This window comes from Myotis myotis, unplaced genomic scaffold, assembly GCF_014108235.1.
Source record: "Myotis myotis isolate mMyoMyo1 unplaced genomic scaffold, mMyoMyo1.p scaffold_m19_p_9, whole genome shotgun sequence".
NCBI classification, from domain to species: domain Eukaryota; kingdom Metazoa; phylum Chordata; class Mammalia; order Chiroptera; family Vespertilionidae; genus Myotis; species Myotis myotis.
In genome coordinates, this window is record NW_023416401.1 from 41,735,114 (window position 1) to 41,758,606 (window position 23,493).

The 23,493-nt window shown below is 51.2% G+C and overlaps 1 protein-coding gene across 8 annotated transcripts in view; it reads left to right on the forward strand.

The window, feature by feature from the left end:
* Positions 1-23,493, forward strand: part of LOC118662846 (myelin basic protein) — a 76,853-nt gene that overhangs the window by 24,080 nt on the left and 29,280 nt on the right. For all 8 annotated transcript variants that reach the window (XM_036321789.1, XM_036321790.1, XM_036321788.1 and 5 more), the window contains 2 exons: positions 3,189-3,276; positions 21,630-22,066. In XM_036321789.1, coding sequence (XP_036177682.1) covers positions 3,189-3,276; positions 21,630-22,066 — 525 coding nt within the window. The remainder of the gene's footprint in view (positions 1-3,188; positions 3,277-21,629; positions 22,067-23,493) is intronic.

Sequence of the window (23,493 nt, forward strand, 5' to 3'; positions counted from 1 at the left end):
GTTCACATGATCCCAGTCTTCATGTCTCTTCAAGTTCTTTACTTTGATCCCAAAAGCTTCAATGTTTTGCTAGAATCCTTTGTTACTTATCCAAACCCAGCTTACAGCAAGAATAATTCTGTTTTTTTAAGAAATAAACCAAAAATGTTAAGTAATAAGCTCTGGATTGTAAGAAGAGTTTTTATTATACCACACACACACACACACCCAGTGGAAGGACTGAGATTTGACCCCAAACACAGGCCATGCAAAAGGAGGGTGACCCTGCCCCCTGCATCCCAGGCAGGGTCCCTGACTCACTGGATCTTCTCCCTTGGGACCCCTGATGTCCTAGAACAGTGAGAAGAGCCTGACTCCACTCTCCCGAGGCCGTTCAGTCCAGCTGGGATCTCTGGTTTGAGCTAATGCAATTTCCTCTGGATCTGATGGAAGCAAGTCCTCCCTGAGAGCAGAGGCTCGCCTGGTTGTGATGGACACCCCGCCGGCTGCCTGGGGGCTCTGAGTGCCTCTTTGCAGATAACATTTATCATCCCGACCATACCAGAGGAGGCATTTGAAAGGCACTGTTGTTGTTTTTTAAGAAATGCAGGAAATATCCACTCCTCTATTTAAAGAGAATTTACAAACCCTTCCAACACTAAGGTCGACAAATTCCATTCCACGGCTTCCTGTTCAGGTCGGTGCATGGAACCAGTGAAGATGACAAAGGCTGAGAGCTCAGCTTGCACCAAAGATGCACAGGAGGGGAGAGGCCTTGGGCCCATTGAGGAGTCCAGGGGCGGAACAGGACTGCACTGCACTCTGGGTAGTGGCAGGAGGGGCGCCAGACAGGCATAAGGAGGGGGGATGGGGCAGACACCAAACAGGCAGTGGGGTTTGAACGCTGTGCTACTCCAGGACTCATCCTCTAAGCAGAGAATGGATCAACCAAACACACAGGAATGAAAACCATTGTGTAAAAAATAAGGTACTGGGGATGCAGCAAACTACTTAATTTATAGTGATTATTGTACCAATGCTATTGAATAATAAATTTCATCTCTATAGGAAAATATTTTTAAATCTACCTTAGTCATAAGAATTTTTTCTCATTGCATGTTCCCCTAAAATGATTATGGAAAAATAAGTGGGCTCTTACTAGGTCAGCCCTCACATACTTAGGCTGATGGAACGGAAAATTGGCACAAACATTTTGAGGAGAAAAACCATAATGGCTTCAAATGCATTTACCTAGTAGACACTGGCAGCCACAGACACGTTTGGGACAATGACACTCTGAGGGTTCCTGGGTCATGGGGTCGGGCCCTCGGTTGTATACCTGAGTGTTTACAACTTGTGGGAAGCTTTTATTTCCCTATCAGGAAAATTCCATTGCATTTGACATACATCATCTTGGTTTTGTTTGTTTTGCTTGTAGGCATTTTGCTTATTAAAAATGTGTTAGTCACAAGGATATTTTTATGTTCGTGGGATAGCAACAGTGTCAGGTCTCAGGAACAAGCTTTTTGTTTGAACAGAAATTAGTCACTAGATTTCCGCGGGCAACACGTACTTCCCCTGCCTGTCCAACCCACTGTGTGCGCGTCACTGATATTGAGGGATAAGATCCAAGGTGGGGGTGAAGCTTGAGGTCCTGCCCCTGACCTCCACTCTGGGCCCCGCCTGAGGGTGCTCTAGGTTAGGTGGACGCTGTGTGGCTATAGGACAGACGTCCGCACAGGGCAGGGTACGATGCAGGTGCCTCTGCCATCCGGCCTGAGCCATGGACCTGGGAAGCTGGAACCACATGCCCAACCTCCAGCCTTTGCTTTAACTTCCAGCTTTTACTCTGAACCTGGAATACCCTCCCCTTGGAGACTCACCATTACTTACCATTAAGGAGGAAAAAACACTCCCAGTTCTCATTGGAAGATGGGATAGGTTGGAAGGGGTGACCCGGTAGACACTAAAGCACAAAAAATTACACCCACAGTGATTATAATGGTAGCTACATGGTCATTATTAATTAGTACTCAAATAAAACTATTATTTTGTACTTAGTGAAGAATATGACTGATATCAGCGTAGAAGCCAGATGTGAAACAAATACATGTGACAAGAATGTATAGCTGACGAAAGAAACTATCAGGAAATTCTTTCTGTTCCAAGTTGCACTCTCTTCCAAAACGAAACAGGTAGATATGAAACCATGTCTCTTAACCCACCTTTGGTGCCCGCTGCCGAAACAGAAATTGTCTATTTTGAACTGCTCTTAAATAGGATAAAACTGAACAGTTTTCTCTCCAGCACATGCTGGGTGCCAGGCATTGTGAGGTGTGGGGACAGAAAGGTGCATAAGGCAAGGTCCCCATTCTTAATAAACGTTCAGTGTCGCAGGGAGAAAGGAATAGAGAAACAGGGTGTCTGTGACCATGTCAGATCTCTGGGGTAGGGGGTCAGGAAGGACACTGGACACAGGAAAGCCACTGAGGGGGCCTGGCCAGGTGGGGTCAGAGTTCCCAGACCTCTGCCTTCTGCAGGCTCCATAGGCCGCAGAGGGGAGCTCCGGGGAGCAGGGGGAGAGGGCGGTGTACAGCAGGTTTTTGTGGCTTGTCCTCTAAGGATGGCTGTGGCTGTCTGTCCCAGCTCCCAGTAGGGTCCTTGCCTGTCCCACATTCCCAGCAACACTGAGTTAAATGTTTTCAACTCGGTCAGTATGTTAGCAACATCGGGTTGGAGTGAGGGTTAGCTCATTACCTTATTGGGGATGATATTCAGTTTCTTTTGTATGAAAATATATCCCCTAGAACAGGAGAAGGCCTCGAGCTCGGGCCGAGAAAAGAAGTGGGAGCTCATGGTCTTCTACAGCAGCGGTTCTCAACCTGTGGGTCGCGACCCCTTTGGCGGTCGAACCACCCTTTCACAGGGGCCGCCGAAGACCACCCTGCATATCAGATATTTACATTACTATTCATTACAGTAGCAACATTACAGTTATGAAGTAGCAACGAAAATAATTTTATGGTTGGGTCACAACATGAGGAACTGTATTTAAAGGGCCAGAAGGTGGAGAACCGCTGCTCTACAGTAAACCCGCCTGAGCCAGGACTGAGCAGCGGGACTGGGACTGTTCCGAACCCCAGGATGGACGTGAGGACAGAAGCGCGGTACATTATTTTGATGATAAAACACTTTGTTTTGTTTTCCAGGAGGGCGAAGCCCCCAGAGGGGAGTCTGAGAAAAAGAGGAACCTCCGCGAACTCTCCCGGGAGTCCTCGGGGGACAGCGACGTGTTTGGTAGGTGACACACTGACTGGGGCGGTGGTTCCATGGGACGGCCGTGTGCATGTGCACTGCCACCCGGAAGGTTTAGTTTCTCTAGTTACCTGGGCGATCTGTGAATCTGCTGTCCTTATTGACAATGCGATTCTCGGGAGGCAAGGGAGGCGAGCCCTTCCTCACCTCACAGTCCTCTCCCGCCCTGTCCACTTGGGGCCTGGGATCCATCCCCGCCTGCTTCTTGCCTGTTTTGTTTTATTTTGGGTGGATTTCCCTGATTTTCCACTCTGTGCGATATTTCTAGGAGTTGCTCGTTCATGTGTGGGCATTTGAAAGCCGAACACTGCTCGTAAAAAATCACTAACGAGGAACTGAAATTGGCCCAAAGCCTAGATACTTTGGTGTTTATTTTAACTACAAAGAACGACTCGAGTGTTGGGAAGTATCTGTTTCCTATAAAACTGCTTGTTCGTGGTGCCCCAGGGACAAAAGTTGCCTTTACATGTAGTCCTCTCTGCTGCCGGGGCAGAATGGACAGGTTCTCATGTGGTTTTCACGTGAAGGCTCTTGGCTCCGCTGTGGCCTCATGACAGTGACACGCAGTGATTCACCTGGGACCCCATAGGTAGGTGGACACCCCGGAGATCTGCCTTGTATTCCTGAAGCAGAGAGAACAGGGTGGGGTGAAGCCTAGGGTCCCCCTGGTCTATCCAAGAGGAACAGAGCATGACATACATACACATATGTGTAACAGAAATACCATGTAATGTGAACAAGGTCTGCAGTAGGGCCTTTCCCTTCATGATGAACATGGTACAAGTCCCACGGCTCTTTCAAAGGCAGCCCTCTGTCCCCTTCTCCAAAGATGCATATTCAACTTGGAGAATTATTACCTAGAGTTGAATGTGAAAACCAATGGAAATGCAAACATTCCAATCATATTACAAACTCAGATTTGTCTTTTCCTGGGAAGAATATGCAGACTCTGCCTGTTTGATTTCCCGTGACTTCCCGATGCCTGGAGCTTCGAGCTGCTCACACGTCAGCCGGATGAGCGCACCCACACCTGCCATGCTCCCGGCCACTGGGCACCTCCACAGCACCTCCTTGGCATGCACAGCCCATACTAGGTTAAGGTTGAGTCACAGCAGAGGGGAAGTGGGAGGATCCGACGATGTCCTCACTTCATGTGACCTTGAGCAAGATGGCCCAGCTGCCTCGTGGGTTCCATCACTCTTCCCAACAACTCTGAGCAGTACAGGCGGTGAGGCCCCGCAGAGCTGCCGGCATCTGCTTTTGAACCTAATAGTCCCCGTTTCTCATGCTCCCCTGGAATCCAGAAAAATCCCCGTCTGCAGGTGCTGAGCCACCGCGTGAAAGGAGCTCAGTAATCCTGGCTGCCACCTCACTGCGTAGTCTTGGAAAATCTACGTGTGAATTCTCTTTAAATTATGGAATGTTCCACAAACGTCACTGAGAATGACATCAACAGGCCCCTCCCACTTTACAAAAAAGGCCTTTTCTTGACCAAACAGAAACGCCCCGAATGTGACAGGGAGCCAAGTCTTCGTGATGTTCTCTGAGCCACGTGGGTCATCAGCATTCCTTTCACGATAATGTCCCAGCCCCTGCGATTCATTCTGTCCCCGTGTCAGGAGAACGGGGGGCTGTGAGAGGTAAGCAGGGGCTGTTGTCTATCACTGACTCCTTGCTGCAGGTCACAGGCCTCCAGGTCTCCGTGTTGTACCTTTGCCAGTCAGAGCCACCCTGAGAACCGAACTGGGGACCTTAGAGAGTGCGCGGCCGGACTGAGGAGGGCCGGCACAGGTGCCGCGGAGCGTGCTCCAACCGCAGGTTGCACAAGGAGACAGACACGCTTCCTCCTGGCGCTGCGAGGGCCAGCACCCCCACTTACTCATCAGTGCTCTCTAGAGTTTCATTTACTTTTCCATTTCCTGGGAAAATCCCTCTGAAGGGTTGTCACAGATCTAAGCAAACGACACACCAGGGCATGTTTTAAATCTCTTTCTGTGACTGGCTTTCTGACAGTGACACTCCAGGGTGGCTTTGCCTGCTACCTGAGGAGGAAGAGAACATGTTAAGGGTGTTGTCCGAGCTTTGGGGAGGCAGGTTGTTCTGCGATAGGCCTGTCACAGGCTTTTTTTGAAGCTCACACCCCACACGTGACAGACACTCTTCTTGTCATTTGAAAGCCAGGAAAGGCAGTGATGTATCCCTGCCCTGCCCCTCCCAGTTCCCCAGGCATGGCTCCGCTCAGGTCAGTGAGGTGAATGGAAGCCTTGGGTCTCCCTCAGTTATGCTGACAGGAGAGAAGTCCCCAATAGAGGGCGCCCCTGCTCTTTCTGGAACCCCTGGGCTCCTTCCGGAGGGGACCCAGGTCTCCAGGTCAGAGCTGTAAGGATGGGTTTGTCCCACTGGAGGGGCAAGTGCAGGCCTACAGGGTCCTGGGGAAGGATAGAAAGTACCACCTCCCTGCTTCCGCCGATAGCACCTTACAGGGCTCAGTCCTGTGCAAAAATCAGGGCAAAATTCTACTGAAATCATTAGAAAATGTCCACCAGTTCATTGCTCAAACAATGGAGCTAGAATTACCTCGCTGGTCCTGTGGCTCCAACAGAACAGCCCGTGAACTGCCACCTGCGTGATGGGGAGAGGAGCGCCCGTGGGTAGAGGCCCCATTCACTGTCTACACACCCAGATGTGGGGCCTCTCTCAGAAACCCATCGTGACCTATAACAGTCTTTGTACAAACTTGGTATTTAATTATTTGCATGTGCTGTTTTCTTATTTTGCTTGATTTTCTGCTTTGGGGCTCATTTTCCTGAAGACGATGAGGTCACTAGGGCCTGGCCTGTGGCATCTTCAAGCGATGGAGTGTTTGGAGGACACCAATTCACCCCGAATCTCTGTCCCCTTCTGCCCCTAAGACAGCCTCTGCAAACTGTTGTATTCACAAGCTCCTGTACCTTGACCATGTGTCCTGAGGCCCAAGCTCTTGACTAGTGAGGAGTTCTGCCTCTAAGCTGCTGCTGAATAGGTGATGTACAAGCATGTGTGTGTGTGCAAGTGTGCGTGCATGGAGTGCGCAAGTGTGTGTGCATGTGGATGGATGTACACATGTGTGTGCACATATGTGGTTGTGTGTGCACTGTGTGCATGTGTGTGTTGCACATGTAGTGTGTGTGTGCAAGTGCGCGTGTGTGTGTGTTTGTGCACATGTGTGGTTGCATGTGCAAGTGTGCTAATGTGTGCATATATTTGTAAGGGTGTATTTGCACACATGTGCATACAATAATCTTTCCACAAACAAAATACCTCGGACACTCTGTTGCTTTGTTCTTTGAATTATGAGATGCCAAGACTACTTTCACTCCAGTGTTTCCATAGAAACGGAGTCCATGGACATGGGTTGTTGGTGTTGGTGTAGTTGTTCTGAGCTGTAAACATGAATCCACATGGTGGTGAAACCAGGACCATGCTGTCCCTGTGGGTTGAGCAGTCTGCTCCCCATTAAGGAGCTCCATCCTCTGAGTCCTCTGTATGTCTCTGCCCTTCCGATGCCCCTGATGAGAGGACCACCCTGCAGGTGTCCCCGGTGACCACAGAGACAGGTGGGGACTCTGGCTGGGCAGTGTCCTCGCAAGCACCAGAAGCCCCGCCGGCATCCCCGCTCCCTGGGCCACACTGACCTGTCACGGGGGAAACTGGTGTCCTTTCTCCTGTTGGGCTTTCAACACTTCGGAAACAAAAGTCCCTTTCTCACATTCTAAAGAGAGGCAGGATGTGTCTCCAAGCAGGGTGTGGGCTCACCCAAGCTCCCAGCACCTTCTCTGTGTCTCCACAGATGAGGAGGGGGGTGCCCAGCCCAGGAAAGAGTCCGGGCAGTGGGCAGCACGGCTGTGTGCTGGCAGAGAGGGCCCTGTGCCGGGAGGTGGGAGGGGCAGGGCTCGCCTGCTGTGTCCTAGGTTGGCAGAGCACACGCTGTCCTGCTAGGTCCTGGACCGGATGAAGCTGTGGTCCAAAGGAGGCCAGTTCCCAGGGTGGTGACTCAACAGTGCACCTTGGGAGAGAGGAGGCCACCGCTCCCTGCCCCATGTGCCCATCCGCAGGTCCTGGCCTTCAAAATGACATGTGCGCTAGGGGTCACTTAAGGCCAACAGAGCCACAATGGGCCAGCTGAGCATCCTCCAGAACAAAGCGATACAGACCTCACCAAGGCACAAGTGGCAGCTGTGATGGGCGTGGCCGGTGGGCAACAGCCTGTCCCAGCTTGAGACCCAGGACTCAGCACCCCATTGAAAGCACCCACATTAGGTTTCCATCAGTAAAAGTTACTATTTCTAATCTCACCCCACACCCAGCGGAATTTGTCATGTGGACTGGGAGCTGCAGTGTGGCTGTGGGACTCTTCTCCCAATTCCTCAGCCACCAAGTCCCCTGGGCTGGTCAGTGGCCAAGAGAAGGACAGTCCCTGCAGAGGGCCCAGTCCCGGGCAGGCAGCTCTCCTCACCTCTCCCAGCTGAGTCCCCACCTCCACTCCCTGCAGTTTGGGAGGTGCCATAACCCATGACAAATTGAAATAAGTGAATCCTTGCTTCTCCAATGAATCCTTGAGTTGGTGAGCCACACCTCTCCTTCCTCTAAGAGCATCGTCATCAATATTTGCTAAACTAAAGAAACAAGTCTTTTAAAAGGAAAATGAGCCCTGGCTGGTATGGCTCAGGTGGGCATCTTTCCATGCACTGAAAAGTTGTCAGTTCAGTTCCTGGTCAGGGCACATACCCAGGTTACAGGTTTGATCCCTGGTGGGGGCACATACAGGAGGCAAACCAATCAATGTTTCTCTCTCTGTCTCTCTCTCACCCCATCTCATCCCCTATCTCTAAAATGAGTCAAACATACCCTCACTTGAGGATTTAAAAAATCAAAATAAGACAATCCCCAGCTCTGGTTCTGGCTGAATATAGCCTTGCTCACATACCTGCCCCAAGATGCATGGGGTCGCACCTGCCTTCAGAGATCAAAGGCTTTGATGAGAATCAGGTCCCTGGCTCTGCCTGAGCTCTGCCTTGTGTCACTGCTGAGCCATCATGGTGTCACCATGCTCCATCAGTGCTGCTGGGCCCTGATCCCCCCACACCTGTTCCAGCAGGTGACCTCACAGCCCCTGAGCTGTGGAGACAGTGCCAGGGGGCTTTTAAAGCACACAGTGGATATGACACGCTCTTAGCAGAATAATTTTATCATTAAGAATGTGAAGGCAATTTAGAGCTGCCTGTATCAGTCACCAGCAAGTGAAATGTAGGTAAATTGGTGTAATTTTGGCACACTGAATCAGAATGTTTCATTAGGTAGATGTGGTGCATCCAGGCCCTTCTTATTTCTCAGGGCTCAGTACAACATTTTCTCATTCTATGTATAATCTATACTAATAAAAGAGCAATATGCTAATTAGACCGGTTAGACCGGACGTCTTCTGGACATCCTTCCGGACAAAGCCATGGTGGTGGGGGCCGAGGCAGAGGCGATTAGGGGCAATCAGGCTGGCAGGGGAGAGCAGTTAGGAGCGATCAGGCCAGCAGGGGAGAGTGGTTAGGGGTGATCAGGCAGGCAGGCAGGTGAGCGGTTAGGAGCCAGCAGTCCCAGATTGCTAGAGGGATGTCCGACTGCCGGTTTAGGCCTGATCTCGCAGGGGTCCCGGATTGGAGAGCATGCAGGCTGGGCTGAGGGACACTCCACCCCCGTGCACTAATTTTGTACACCGGGCCTCTAGTCCTATATAATAAAAGCCTAATATGCTAAGTGTCCAGTAGTCCAGTTGTTCACTAAAAATGATATACTAAGGCCGCTCAACTGCTTGCTATGACATACACTGACCACCAGGGGCAGACACTCTGACCAGTAGGTTAGCTTGCTGCTGGGGTCTGGCCGATTGGGACTGAGCGAGATGGGCCAGACATGCCCTGAAGCCCTTCCACAGTCCCTCCCTGGCTGGCCAACCTCCTGCGTCTCTCCCAGCCCTGATCATGCACTGGTGGGGTCCCTCGGCCTGGCCTGCGCCCTCTCACAATCCAGGACCCCTCAGGGGGGCACATTGACTGTCAAGTTGTTCCATCCTATATAATAAAAGGCTAATATGCAAATCAACCAAAGAGTGGGTCAACCAATCACTATGACGTGCCCTGACCACCAGGGGGCAGATGCTTAACATAGGACAGTGATGGCGAACCTTTTGAGCTCAGCGTGTCAGCATTTGAAAAACCCTAATTTAACTCTGGTGCCGTGTCACATATAGAAATTTTTTGATATTTGCAACCATAGTAAAACAAAGACATATTTTTGATATTTATTTTATATATTTAAATGCCATTTAACAAAGAAAAATCAACCAAAAAAATGAGTTCGCGTGTCACCTCTGACACGCATGTCATAGGTTCGCCATCACGGACATAGGAGCTGCCCACTGATCATCAGTGTGCTCCCACAGGGGGAGCACCACTCAGCCAGAAGCCCTGAGCCGAGCCCACGGCTGGTGAGCACAGCGGCGGTGGTGGGAGTCTCTCCTATGTCTGTAGTAGCACTAAGGATGTCCGACTGCCAATGCCATCAGTCAGACATCCCCCTAGATGGTTCAGTTTTAAATGTTATCTGATTTTATTAGAAAATTTTACCTCTAGTTGAAACCTTTTTATTTAAATTGCTTCAAAAAAAGTGTGTCTTAGTGTCCATTTCTTTTTCCTGAGAACTCTGTTACGAACCCAGATGGGGTGGGTGGGGTTACAACCAACCTGTGGTCCGTAACCGGCAGATGGCACAGCATGGAGACAGGATCTGCCACAGGTGCAGGGTCTGGGTGATGGCAGCCACCTTGAGGGGACAGGACAGTGCTCCCTCACACTGATGGGGCTCCTGCTCTTGAGATGCCAGCAACCAGGGGAGCCACGTGGGAGGGTGCCCGTCTCCCCGAAAGCAGAGACAGCCCCAGCACAGTGACTTGGAACTGGACACACTGGCACACTCACACAATATGCAGTCACTGTCACACACTCACGTATACCCTGACACACTCATATACACTCTCACGCATGAAGGAAGGGTGGGAGGGAGGGCACGGGCCACCTGGGCCCCTTGGTGGTGTCATCTCCTCTCCTCACTGAGCAGGGCAGGCTGACGCCCTTGGCGGGAGGTCGCTGCTTGTCTGCAAGGGCAGCTGGAGGGACACGGTGTTTTTGTGCAGGAGGACGGTCACCGCAGCCCTGCCCGGTGAGCAGTCGGCCCTGCAGGCAGTTGTTGCAGGGTGACGTCTTCTCCCATGTGCTCAGGCAGCACCTTGTCACTGTGGTTTTCTGTGACATGATTGGACAGAAGGAGGCCCCTCAGGCGTCCCCTCGGGAGATACAGGTCCTGGCTCTGGCTTTGTGGGCGCATGTTCCAGGGGACACTGCCAATCCCCAGGCATCTTACCTTCATTAAAACCGACTTAGGAAAATACAAACCAACGATCCTGTTGGAGCAGGGAGCCAGGCTGGGGAGGTTGAGGGAACAAAGGAGAGAGCGGTAGCATCGAGGCAGCTGCCACGAGGGGCAGGGAGGGCAGGGGCGGGGCTGGCTGGGCCCCCGGGGTGGACAGTGAGGGACGCGGGCATGTCACTCAGAAGGGGTGACATGACCCCGAAGCCCTGTGCTCCTGGTCCTCGGGCTTCAGTAATGCCCTTTTAAAGGTCGGGGTGCCTGGGTGACCACTGAACTTGGCCCCACAAAGACATCCCTCTGGAATGGCCCAACACTGGCATAAATTCACCAGAAGTTGGCATTTCTAACTAGATAGACAGATAGATGATAGATAGACAGATAGATAGATAGATAGATAGATAGATAGATAGATAGATAGATAGACACTTCATCCCCAATAAAACATTTTTTGATGAAAACGTTTCATGCACCGCATGTGGACATTTGTAGAGATTCAGGGAAAAGGGGAGTTTGCAACCCACTGAAGCCCTGCTGTGAGCGATGCTGGCCTTGGGGGATCCGAACTGAGCAGGACAGTGACACCAACCCAGCACCCTAGGGTACCTGCTGCAGTGCCTGACAGATGGATGACATTTAGCGAGTCAGAAACCAGGACCACTGGGAAATTACCCAGGACTTGTAGAAAATGACATCAAATTTTATGATTAAAATTTAAAATGTTGCAGTGAGTTTCAAGGAGAATTTTTCTTCCATTTCAGAGAACTTGGTAATACACATACATCCATACATATGTGTGTATGACTTATCATGACATGCAAATGTTGACTTTCTATATATGGTAATTTTCTTGTGAAATTATCTATTCAATATTCTTTTTTTTTTATCCTCACCTGAGGATATTTTCATTCCATTGATTTTTAGAAAGTGGGAGGGAAGGAGGAAAGGGGAGGGAGGGGGAGAGAGAGAAAAACATTGATGTGAAAGAAACACATCAGTTGGTGGCCTCCTGCACATGCCTTGACTGGGGCCAGGAATCGAACTTGAGACCCCTTGGCCTGAGAGCTGATACTCTTAACCACTGAGCCAATCCAGCCATGGCTATTTATAGTTCTTGCAACAAAACATAAAAATATATTATTGGAGCCCGGCTGGTGTTGCTCAATGGTTGAGCATTGACTTATGAACCAGGAGTTCATGGTTTGATTTCCAGTCAGGGCACATGCCCGGGTTGTGGGCTCGATCCTCAGTGTAGGGTGTACAAGGAAGCAGCTGATCAATGATGACTCTTTCTCATCATTGATGTTTCTCCCTCCTCTCTGAAATCAATAAAATTATATTTTTTAAAAAGAGTATTATAAGTACCCATTGTGATTAGGTTAGAATTTTCATAAATAAATCTTCTAAGGTATCTATCTCCACTTGATGAGTAGATGATTAGACGGAATATTTTCCATTTCTTCAGTCAGATACTTTATAAAGTGTAAATGGTGTGTGATTATATGATCATGAAAAACTATCTCAAAATGATTCCCCAAAAAGAAAATAAAAAACACCCCTCAAAAAAAAACACAACATCTAAGATATTAGTGTATACACTTTGCTAAAACAAATAATACCTAGAAATAGTTAAAGCAGCAGATAAAGAGATATTTATATTTTTATAAATATCTTGGAATGGCTCCTTTATTCCCATGTATCTAATTATTACACCATCTTTTCTCAAATTAAAAACTCATGTTTTACTGCCTGAGGATTTTTTGTAAGTATTTCACTGAATATTCATTTACTTAAAGAGTTTTCAAGTTATTTTTACCCTTAAAAGATTGCAGTGGCTGCCGCGGGCTGGTACCGGCTGCCCCGCGGGGCACCTCCTCGGTGCTGGGACCGGCTGTGAAAAGCAGGCATTGTGTGCAGGCCCCGTCCCCACTCCAGACCTTTGACACCATTGTTCCTGTGGCTCCCGGGGACACAGTGCTGCAGTTCAGCTCTGCCACTGTCCCCAAGAAAGGATCCGAACGTGACCCTCCCTTGACTAAAACGCCCAAGAGTCAGTGTATGGATGGTTTTCCTTGGGACCCGTGGATTATGCCTGTCCTGCAGCACAGAGTGTATACACGTGACTGTTTCTGACCCTTTTTCCAGGTAACCAATGATGAAGAGATCCTCTGAACACTTACAAAGGAACAGGAATGTTTTTAGAAGTGTGGTGGTTAAACTTGATACTATGTTTTAGCTAAGAGAGGGGACACCAGTCAAAATGAGTTAAATCTGGACCCCTGCTCCCTGTTCAGTTGATGACAGCAAATGCCAAGGCGAGACAACCTGTTGCCCAGTGTCGAGCTTCTGGAATGTGTGCCTTTGGCCGGCGTAGGAAGGCATACTGCCTTCTGCGCACCCTCTTCCCCTCCTCTCCTTACTTTGCAGAAATTGCAGGTAGCAGTTAGCCATTCATGCATTTGGCGTGCACACATTCCAGAAAGGTCGCAGAAAGTGACAGTTGTTTCCGTTTGACTGTGACACCGTTTTTCTTAATCTCCACAGCGGCAGCTTCAGCTCGGACTTGTTTTTGTGGCCCTGGGGTCACGAGAAATGTCACAGCTTTTTGCTGGTTACAAATGGATCATATTGGTTCTTTGGGTTTTTTGCAAGACTTTCGGTGGCAATTCTTCCAACATAAACTATCTTATATTATGTGATTATTCAGAATTGAAAGGAAAGAAAAAAGATAATATGAGAAAATTCTAGCACTCAGTTCTTGAAGTTGTACAGATATATTTGAAGGGCAGGGTAGCTGCATTTCCTCTGTGTAACTGGGGTTTTCTTATTTATATGTGATTTTGCTTTAATATCTCAATGATCAGCACAATTTGCCTCTTTTAAGAGCAGCGAAAGTAAAGTGTGAAAGTAACTTGTAGCGAGGCGGACAAGTGAGGCAGGCGTTGCAGCATCCCCTTACAAGTTCTGCTTATGGAAATGTCATAAACAGAATATGGCATTTCATGTTCTTCCCGCGGCTTCTTGCTCTCTGGGTGCAAACATGCGCTGAGGAAGTGCTTGCTCTCTAGCTCCCAAACTCCTACCTCTGCAGCTGGCTCGCCCTGACTGTCACTTCTGAGTCAGGGCTGCACCGACTCCTGTCCTCAGAGCTTCCATCAGATTATAGATCACAGAGGTCAACGCACTCTTTCCGCAGAGGGGCAGACGGTCAATGGGTTAGGTTTTGCGGGCCCGAGGTCCCTGTCAGCTTACTCAACTCAACTCTGCCTATGGAGATGTTGGCAAATGGGTATGGCTATTCAGCAACACTATGGGTGGACACTGAAATTTAAATTCCATATACTTTCCACATATCACAAAATACTATTTTTTCCTTTCCCTCTCTTTTTTAAACTAGGAAGGTAAAAACATTCTCAGCTTGCAGGCTGTAGGAAAAAGGAAGTAGGCCAGGTTGGTCCTGGGCACGGTTTGCTGACCCCTTCCCATCACTGCCAATGTGCGCCCTGCTCACCAGGGAAACCACTAGGATTTCCACTCAGCACAGAACGCAGAGGGAGAACTCTGCCGATCAGCCAGTCACAACATCTCTTGTACTTTAAAAATATTACATAAAAAACTAACAGCAGCACCCATCCTGTGAATTGACTGATGAATAATTTTTCCATTAAGCAAGTACTATACGTACACATGTGATATGTGTGTGCTCATACATACAAGAACATGCACACGCACATCACCCATACATGTGGCTGCTCCATGTACAGTGGACAGTGGATAGACAGTCCCAGGTCTGGGAACTGACTGGAGCCGGCCCTCCCTCCCCAGGACCCTGTCATGGAGTGGGAATGGCAGGAAAAACCACGCACTGGGGAATCAGGAAGCTTGGGCTTGGGTCCTTCCCGCCATGCACTGTGGGTAAGCCCCCCTGACCTGACCCTCTCAATGCAGAATCGGGTGGTGGTGTGAGGTCTTGTGAGCACGGAGAGAAGGATGAAGGTGTGTCGGAGAGCTCTTCACCAATAGCACCCCCGCCGTTATGTCAGTTGTCAGCGTGGCCAGCCTCTGACACTTCTGAGTGGTTATTCCAGAACTTTCTCCCCATTCTATTTGCCCACCAGGAATGCAGCAGGGGTAGGGCCTGTAGGCACCTGCCCTGTCCACACTGCCTCCAACAAAAGGTGTCCCCTTTGCTTCTGAATCTTTTCCTCCCTCTTACAGGTATCTTTGTCTGGGGCTGCTTGGGAGCAGGGCGGCGGCTGAGTGTTGACTCGGCTTGGCCTGTGACACATGCTCAGCACAGGCAGCGAAGGCTCTGCCATTGCATTTGCCCTTTGATCTGACCTGTGACCAGAGGCAACCACTAGGTACCACTCAGACCACATGGATGCAGGGGGTCAGGTGGTTTGGGGCATGTGTTTCAGCTTCTCTTGTGGCATTTCTAGTCCACAAAAGGCAGCAGGCAGCATGGACATCTCCTAGGTTTCCGGGAAGGGCGGTGGGAGCTGAGTCTGGGGTGGGGGTGGGAATTGGACCTGAACCCGCTCAGAGCCCGAGAGGGCTCTCCCACCTTGTCACATGCCGGAAGAGGCCTCCACCCCACAGACACCATGGTCCCCGCCTGGGGCTGGACTCGGGGCCAAGTTGTCCTGCCTGCATGCACTGAGCAACGTTGGGGTCCCCATGGCTGGCGGGAGGCAGCGGGCTGAGCTCTAGGCCAGGAATGCGATTCCTCCCAGCCTTTTCCAGCCCAGGGATTCCGTGAGGAGTTTCAGGGTGTGACCCCTCATGTCAGGTGGGACTGTGACTTCCACACAGGTCAGAAATGAGGTCACAGCTCCCTCCTCTCATGTAATAAAAGCTACTGCTGATCACAGGACACGGCGGGAAGGTCTCAGTGCTATTTGGAAAGATGACAGGGCCGAAGGGCCAAAATGAGTCAAAGTGAAGAAAATGACCAGGTCAGGGGCCAGGAGCTCAGCTGGGGACAGCCTGCTTCTCTGTGGCTGCTGAACATCATGGTTGTTGGGACAAAGTTAGTGTAAGAAATGATTGATGCTGCACATGGAACGGAACCCATGTGCATACCGGGCTCCATCTTAAATCTCATTATCTTTACGACCCCTGTGCTGGGAAGCCGGGCATATGGACTGTCACACCCCTTGTGCAATGAAGAAACACGGGCCCAGAGACACGCACGGTGGAGCCCCCAGCCCCAACACTGCTGTGGGAGGGTTCAAGGGGTGAGCTATTTAGAGCAAATAAAAACTATATGTTCTGGGCACACAAAGGAGGCATTTGAGAGAGCTGGGTGGGTTGATAAGACTTGTTTGTAAAGAGGTTTTAAAGCAACCTCGGGGTAGCCGGGCGGGCAGCCGCATGCCTCTCATAGCTGCAGGATGTCTGCCATAGCACATCCACGGCACAGCGAGGCCTTTTGTTTCCCTCCCCTCCATGGTGACCTCCTCGGTGCTGGCCCACAAAGACAAATTCCAGGGCCCGCAGGCCCCTCTGCAGAGAGCAGCCTGCTGGGCGGGCCGGAGACATGCCGGTACCCCGTGTCCCTTCTGAAGTCAGGGTGGCCAGCCAAGCAGGGTCCTGTGCTTTTAGCATGTGCCCCCCGCCCCTCACCCTCACCTCTCTGGACAGCGTGCTTGTCTCCATCATTTTGGCTTGAAGGAGCAGAGCTCTTCGGCCCAGTTCATAGTGCACAGATTTAAGGCAGAATGGAGTCCCCACCTGTCCTCATATGGGGGGCAAGAGTTGAGTGCTTAGGCTCTGGTCCCAGGCACCTTGTCCCTCGTACATAGCTGGCAGCCAGCACCGGGCTTCTGCAGGGGGCCCCTGGCAGGAAGGGCCTGGGTCCAAGTTTGATCAGAGCCCCGCAGGGCCGACGCTGCGACCCCACCAGGACACCAAGATGGAAAGGGGCTGCCGGTCCCCAGCAGGACTGGCGTGTTGCTGTCCTCTGTGACTCAGCACATCCTGTGGGGCAGGACAGTCTCCTGTTTGACAGCACAGATTAGCTCAGTGTCAGGAGCCTCACGGGCTGGAAAGTAACCTGGGGGTTTTGTTAGGCAGTAAATGACCAAAGACGGGAGTGGCCACGCTGTCCACACTGGAGGACATGGGCGTGGGGTGCACATCCCCCTTTGCCACGTGAACTTGAAATAGTCAGAGGCCTTAAATAGGGCCATCTGGTCACCTACACTGTGCAGGTGGGTCAGAAAGGGCCTACACACACTCCCCAGCACTTTATTCTGAGACCAGGTTTTTCCTGTTCTTTTGATTCCAAATTGCCTTTATTCTGTAGTGAAATCAGGGACTATTCCATGGAGGCTATTGTTTCTCTTCATGTCTTAGCTGGAAAAATGGAAACTTCTCAAAGTTCTGGGAGGCAGCATGCACACCCATCATCCTCACCCCTCATTTTCACCACTTTCCTGGTCTGTGAAGTCTGGGTCGCCTGATGTACAGGAACAACGCGCACACACAAACCAACAGTGATGACCTCTGGTGAGCGAAGCCTCGCTGCACGTTTCCAAGGTGTAAAAATTGGCAAAGCCTCTATTAGCGGAGCAATGATCATTTTTCATTGTTTCCGGTCTCATTACAGATCTGATTGGCCATCAATATGAAATGTATTAAAGTTCCCTAATGACATTAAAGTTGGATGATCCTTACATCTAACATTTTTAGACCTCTTATCATAGGAGAAAAAAATTAAATTAATTGTAGTAAAAAGCAGGGCACTGTCACCTTCATCTCGTCACGCGAGGTTAGTTATCTCGCAGTTAAGTTTAATCAGCTGGCCGGCACACACAGAGCGGTCTCTGCATTCTGTGTCACTCTGGCTTGGAGAGCAGTCTGGTCATGCTCTGAGTAACTCTATGAATGCTTTCTGTTCCTGCTGACCTGGGAACCCCTGGCATTCAGAAGCAGGAGCAAACTCGGGAGGTAAACCAAGGTGGAGCTCACACCGCCTCACCCCTACAGACAGGTGTGTGTGCACAGCTCTCACTGAGGGGACAGCACCCTCCCAGGTCAGCCCAAAGGGATGATGAGCCCCCGAAGCCAAGCACCAACAGCAGCAGCAAGCGCTGTCACGGGAGAGGAGTGACAGGAGCCACTCGGGGCACACAGCACCATCAAACGCAGAAGGTTGTGCAGCCCCACACACCACAGCAGGTTCAAGGTCATGGGCATGTTTGAAACTGAACTTCACTTCTAATCGCCATGGCTGCGAGCGGCTGAGTGGGGCGGGTCACTGATGCTCGCAGTGTGGGAGTTAGGAGGGTGGACCTCAGCCATTGGGAGAGTGAATAACCTGTGGCCCACTTCCCTGTGGCCTATTTTAAAAAGCAGAACTGGGTGCCGTCCATATGCATCCTGATTTATTGGGCCTGGAGGAAGCCACGGGAGGCGGGCACCCTGCCTGCCTGCCTGCCTGCCTACAAGGGCTGACGTCGGTGGGAGCAGCTGGACTCAGGGCGTAAGCGGGGCCACCATCACCTTTTGCTGGAGCCCCTCAGTCTTGACAGCTACCAGTCTGGGCCCACAGTCGACACCGTCCCTGATGTCACCATCCTGTGATTTTAATATCCCATCTTCCAAGGGCTGTCGCCGGAAGTTTTTTGGGCCTCATCCTGGCAATTAGATCGAGGTGTTACTGCTTTTTAAATAAACTTTCTCGCAGCTCCTGTGGAATGTGCACAAAGACGGAGTGCTGTCAGTGACGCTCCCGCCACGTCAGATCCCAGCCTCACACGGCACCACAGGCTTGGCGCTGTGACCAGCGTCTCGCTAAGAGCTGGGCATCGGCTGTAACAGGATTAAAGCTGATATTAATTGACAAAATGACACTGCACTTGGCCTTCCAAAACCACAGCACATCCACAGATTCCGACTTCCCCCTCCCCTTGTGCGAGGGAGCAGCTACTTTCAGGGCACAAATGCCCATCTCTGCGCCTCACAAACAGCCACATTCAGGGACACAAAGCCCGACTGTGGTGAAAACGTTGGTATTCAGATGTGCTCATGTTTGGTTAATGCGTTGAAGCCAGTACAATGTGGCCCTTGTTTTCCTCCACATTTGCATGGGTGCATATGAGCCGCAGAGTCTGAAGCACAGCTAGAAAGCCGGGCTCTTTCTGTGGGTCCCAGGAATGAGCTTCGCGCCCTGCAAACCCTGCAGCTCCGTGCCAGCCATGGCTTCTTCCTGTGGCCACGGTGCGATGAGGCATGTTCAGGGGTGTGTTGTAAATGCCGGTGTTCCCTCGTGGTGAATTAAATCGGTGGTCATGGAAGACGTGCTGGATTCTATGTGCCATGTTTCCAAGGCGTGAGCATGGCTGCATCAGGCAGCTCTCCCAGGAGCACAGATGAGGTCACGGTGGTCCTGGTGCCAAATGTCTGCCTTGGGCTTCCTAACTTGCACATGTTCATGATATTTGCTTGGAGTAAGTTACTATGCTTTGCAAATACAGGCCTGTACATCAACTGCATGACAACTGTCCCTCATGGGACAGCCTCTTGACCCATCTAACTACCTATCCACCCACCTACCACTTACTGAGTATCTAATATGCACCTAGTGAATTTATTGAAAGAGGGTAGAACTCTTTGCTTTTTGCTGTTTATGTGTGTGGAAGTATGTGTTGTGGACATACAACCCTCTCAAACATAGGTGACAAAGGAAACGACCCTGCGTCACGTGGTGTGCACAATCATCCCTGGATGGCCTCCTTCCTCCCCAGCCAGGGCACCTGCATCTCTTCTAGAGACAGCCCCTCAGCCTGAGCCCACCTGAAGTCTGGCCCCCCACACATGCCTGCTAGTGCCCCCCCGCATTGTTCTAGGAGAGGCCAGCCACTTGCTCACCCCTGAAAGCCCAGCACAGTCTGGCCGGTCCACCATCTCCCGCCACACCTCTCCCCTCCCCACCCGCTCCCACCTCAGACTCCAGGCCTCTGCTTCTTCCTGGAGCACACACCGAGCTTAGTCTGCCCAGGCCCCGTGCTGGGGTCCTTTCCTCCATAGTAGCACCCCCAGTGCTCACACGGCCACAGTCTCCTTTCCCCCGTGTTCCTCCAGCGGCCTTCCTGAACCCCGACCCTGCTCTGTTTTCTTTCATATTATAACTTGGTATGAAATTACATATTGTATCCATTTCCTATGGCTGTCATAACAAATTACCACAAACTGGGTGACTAAAAACAACAGGAATTTCTTTTCTCACAGTCTGGACGCCAGAGGCTGAATCAAGCTGTCGACAGGACCACACTCCCGAAGGCTCCAGGGGACGGTTGTCTCCTGCCTTCCGGTGCTCCTGGCAAGTCTTGGCATCTTGTCTTGTAGATACGTCAGCTCAGTCCCTGCTTGTGTCGTCCAGCAGCCTCTTCCCCATGTGCCTGTATCCAAATCCCCTCTTCTTAGAAGGACACCGGTCCTCGGGCCAGGCCCACCCTCCTCCAATCTGACCTCAGAGAAACTTGATGATGCCTACAAAAGGCCCTATTTCCAAATAAGGTCACATTCATGAGCACCAGGGGTTAGGATGTGGACATACTGTTTGGAGGGATATTATTCAACCCATACATACATTGTTATCTATGTTTATGAGACAAGGACTCCTCTTGTTCATCACTATAACCCAAACATCTGGCACAGGACATTGCACTTATTAGGTGAATGTGGATGGGAGGATGAGTGGGTAGTTGGATGGATGAGTGGGTGGGTGAATGGATGGATGGATGGATTGATGGGTGAGTGGATGGGTGGGTAGATGGTTGGATAGGTGGGTGGATAAATGGGTGGGTGGGTGGATAGATGGGGAGTGGATGGGTGTGTGGATGGGTGGGTAGGTGGATGGGTGGATGGATGGGTAGGGAGTGATTGGTGGGTAGATGAGTTGGGGGTGGATGGGTGGATGGGGAATAGATTTGTGGATGAATGGGGGGATGACTGGATGGATGGGGGTGGATGAGTGGGTGGGGAGTGGATGGGTGGATGGATAGGTGGGTGGCTAACCAGATGAATGGCTGGACAGATGTGTTGGGTAATGTCAGTGAACAGATTGTCGGACAGTCAGGTGAATGGGTGGTATTACAGGAAAGTGTGAGTAAACCACATCTCTGTAGATGAGTAATAAAGCTCACAAGAAACTCATATTCGTTCATTTAAACCTAACTTATAACTTGAGAGCAAAACGTCTGTATTGTCATTTTGGGGAGAAACACTGTATTTTTTTGTAAAAAGCAATGAACTGAGACACAGCGTGAAATGCCCCATTTCCCTGCGGACGTTTGCACTGTTGCTGCTCCCAGTGGAGAAGCCGGAACACAATGTCCTGACTGAGCATTTCACGTGGGGCGTCCAGTGGATTCTGGGCAGGAAGTCTATGCCCGTTTCTCTGAGGGGGGAATTGCAGAAAGGGGTGGGAAGCTCCCTTTTCACCAAGAACACTGAAAACACCTGTTGTCAAATAAATGCTCCCAGCATGTTCGCTTACGCCCCAGGGGCTTTCCGAGCGTATATGTCCCACAGAGGTGCCCACCATCCTAGGTTCTCAAAATGGAGCAGGGGCAGCTCCCAAGAGAACCTTTGACAGGATTGCTCTGTGCTCGGCCGCTCCGCCAGGAAGCCCCCTGCACCTCAGGTAGGGCCCCAAATCTGGAGTGGCAGGCTGTTCCCGGGCCCCTGGGGCACAGAACTGCAGCCAGGCTGCCCGGCCCAGGCTGGTGCCCAGGCAGATTGGCTGCCATAGCTCCATGGCCGAGGGCTCTCTGTGGGTTTTGTAGGAGACCCACGGAGCATCGGGGAAGAAAGCGGCATTGTCCCGCGGCTCTGCACGGCCCTCATTCACATCTCACTGTTGTTTGCAGGAGAGGCAGATGTGGGCCAGAACAATGGGCCCTGCTCTCGGGACACAGCGGTGACAGACTCCAAGCGCACAGCGGACCCAAAGAATGCCTGGCCGGATGCCAACCCAGCTGACCCTGGCGGCCGCCCCCACTTGGTCCGCCTCTTCTCCCGAGATGCCCCGGGGAGGGAGGACAACACCTTCAAAGACAGGCCCTCAGAGTCAGACGAGCTCCAGACCATCCAAGAGGACAGTGCAGCCGCTCCCGAGGGCCTGGATGCGATGGCGTCACAGAAAAGACCCTCCCAGAGGCACGGATCCAAGTACCTGGCCTCCGCCAGCACCATGGACCACGCCAAGCACGCCTTCCTCCCGAAGCACAGAGACACGGGCTTCTTCGACTCCCTGGGGCGCTTCTTTGGAGGTGACAGGGGTGTGCCCAAGCGGGGCTCGGGCAAGGTGAGCTCTGAGGAGTGAGGAGCCTTTAGTGTAAATGGAAAGGAGGGAGTCCGCGGCATCCTGAGCCACAGAGGCGATGCTCTTGGCTGTGTAAGGTGTCGTCCTTTCTGGAAATGCTTTCCGGCTCATGGGAGGGGCCAGGGCTGCTGCTCCTATGATTTCCACTTAACTCACCCTCTTCCTCTTCCTCTCACAAGGGATTGCCCTCAGGATGTGGCTGGGGGACGCAAGGTCCTACTGAGGTCTGCGTCCCTGGGGCGGGGTGGACGCGGCACTGCCCCATGCCCACAGGTCTCCTGTGTCTTACCCTCAGGCTTTGTGGCTGATTTTGCTTCTGCTGCCCATGCTGTGGGCTTCACCAGTGGGTCATGCTCATTTTTTCTTGGACTGAGTGCTGCTCGCGTGGTGTTGCTTTGCAACAATAATGTGATTGAGGTCTTTGGAGCAAGCTTGATACTTAAATCTGCCTTGAGCAAGCCTTCTCCCTCGTCTGAGTTGTTTAGTGGAAGAGGGTGGAGGGATAAGCGCATGTATCTATGAATCAAAACTGTACTATTTTGTGATTCCATTCATTTGAATATAGAGTCTATGAAGTTTCATTATTTAAATGTTCTGCAGATTAAAATGTATCCCAAGGCAAAACGTCCCTCCTGGGGGCCAGTTTCCGGCAGTGTGTCGGAATTGGTGGTGAATAGGTGCTCGGTGGTGAGAGTGTCATGAATCCCCAAGTGGCATTCTGAGAGCGCACATGTGGCATGTCACGTGACTTGTTGGAGTGTTGGGTGGCTGGGTAATTGGGAAAGGAGAAAGGTTTGCAGAAAAACCCCCGGCTTATTGGATGCACTCACCCCATAAAATGCAGCTTGTCTTCCAACTGGGACTGTGCGTGTTCAGCAGGGCCTTGGAGAGTGTGAGAGGCTTTGAGTGTGGAGCAGAGGGCCCTCAGCCTGGGAACAGCATCCCAAAAACCCTGGGCTACTTGGAGTTAAGGAGTTTCTAAAACGTGCTTTCGTCTCCTCTGACCACAGTGCTGAAATGATTGGCGATCATGAACTTGTTGGAGATGACAGGTGTCCATTGTACAATGTGACAGTGCTTGGGGTTCCAGGCACGGGTCGCATCTTCGCTTGCCATGGCTTTAGGTGAATAACACTTGGTATACCTAAAGGCTCATGGCCTTCATCTCTGGTCCGTTCCTCCAGTGCCTGTCTGTAGCCATGTGCCTTGACTTTGGGCCGTCTTCCCTCCCCTGCAGCGTCAGTCATCTGACCCACTTCTCATGCTAACTTCAATCTGAGCTGCTTTTCCGAGCACACCAGCCCTGGCTGCCCACGGAAGGCTCGCTGTCAGGCTAGGCAACCCACGTGCATGCAGCATCGCCGATTCTGAAACCTTAAGCTCCTCCAAGGGGCAGGAAAAACCTACTT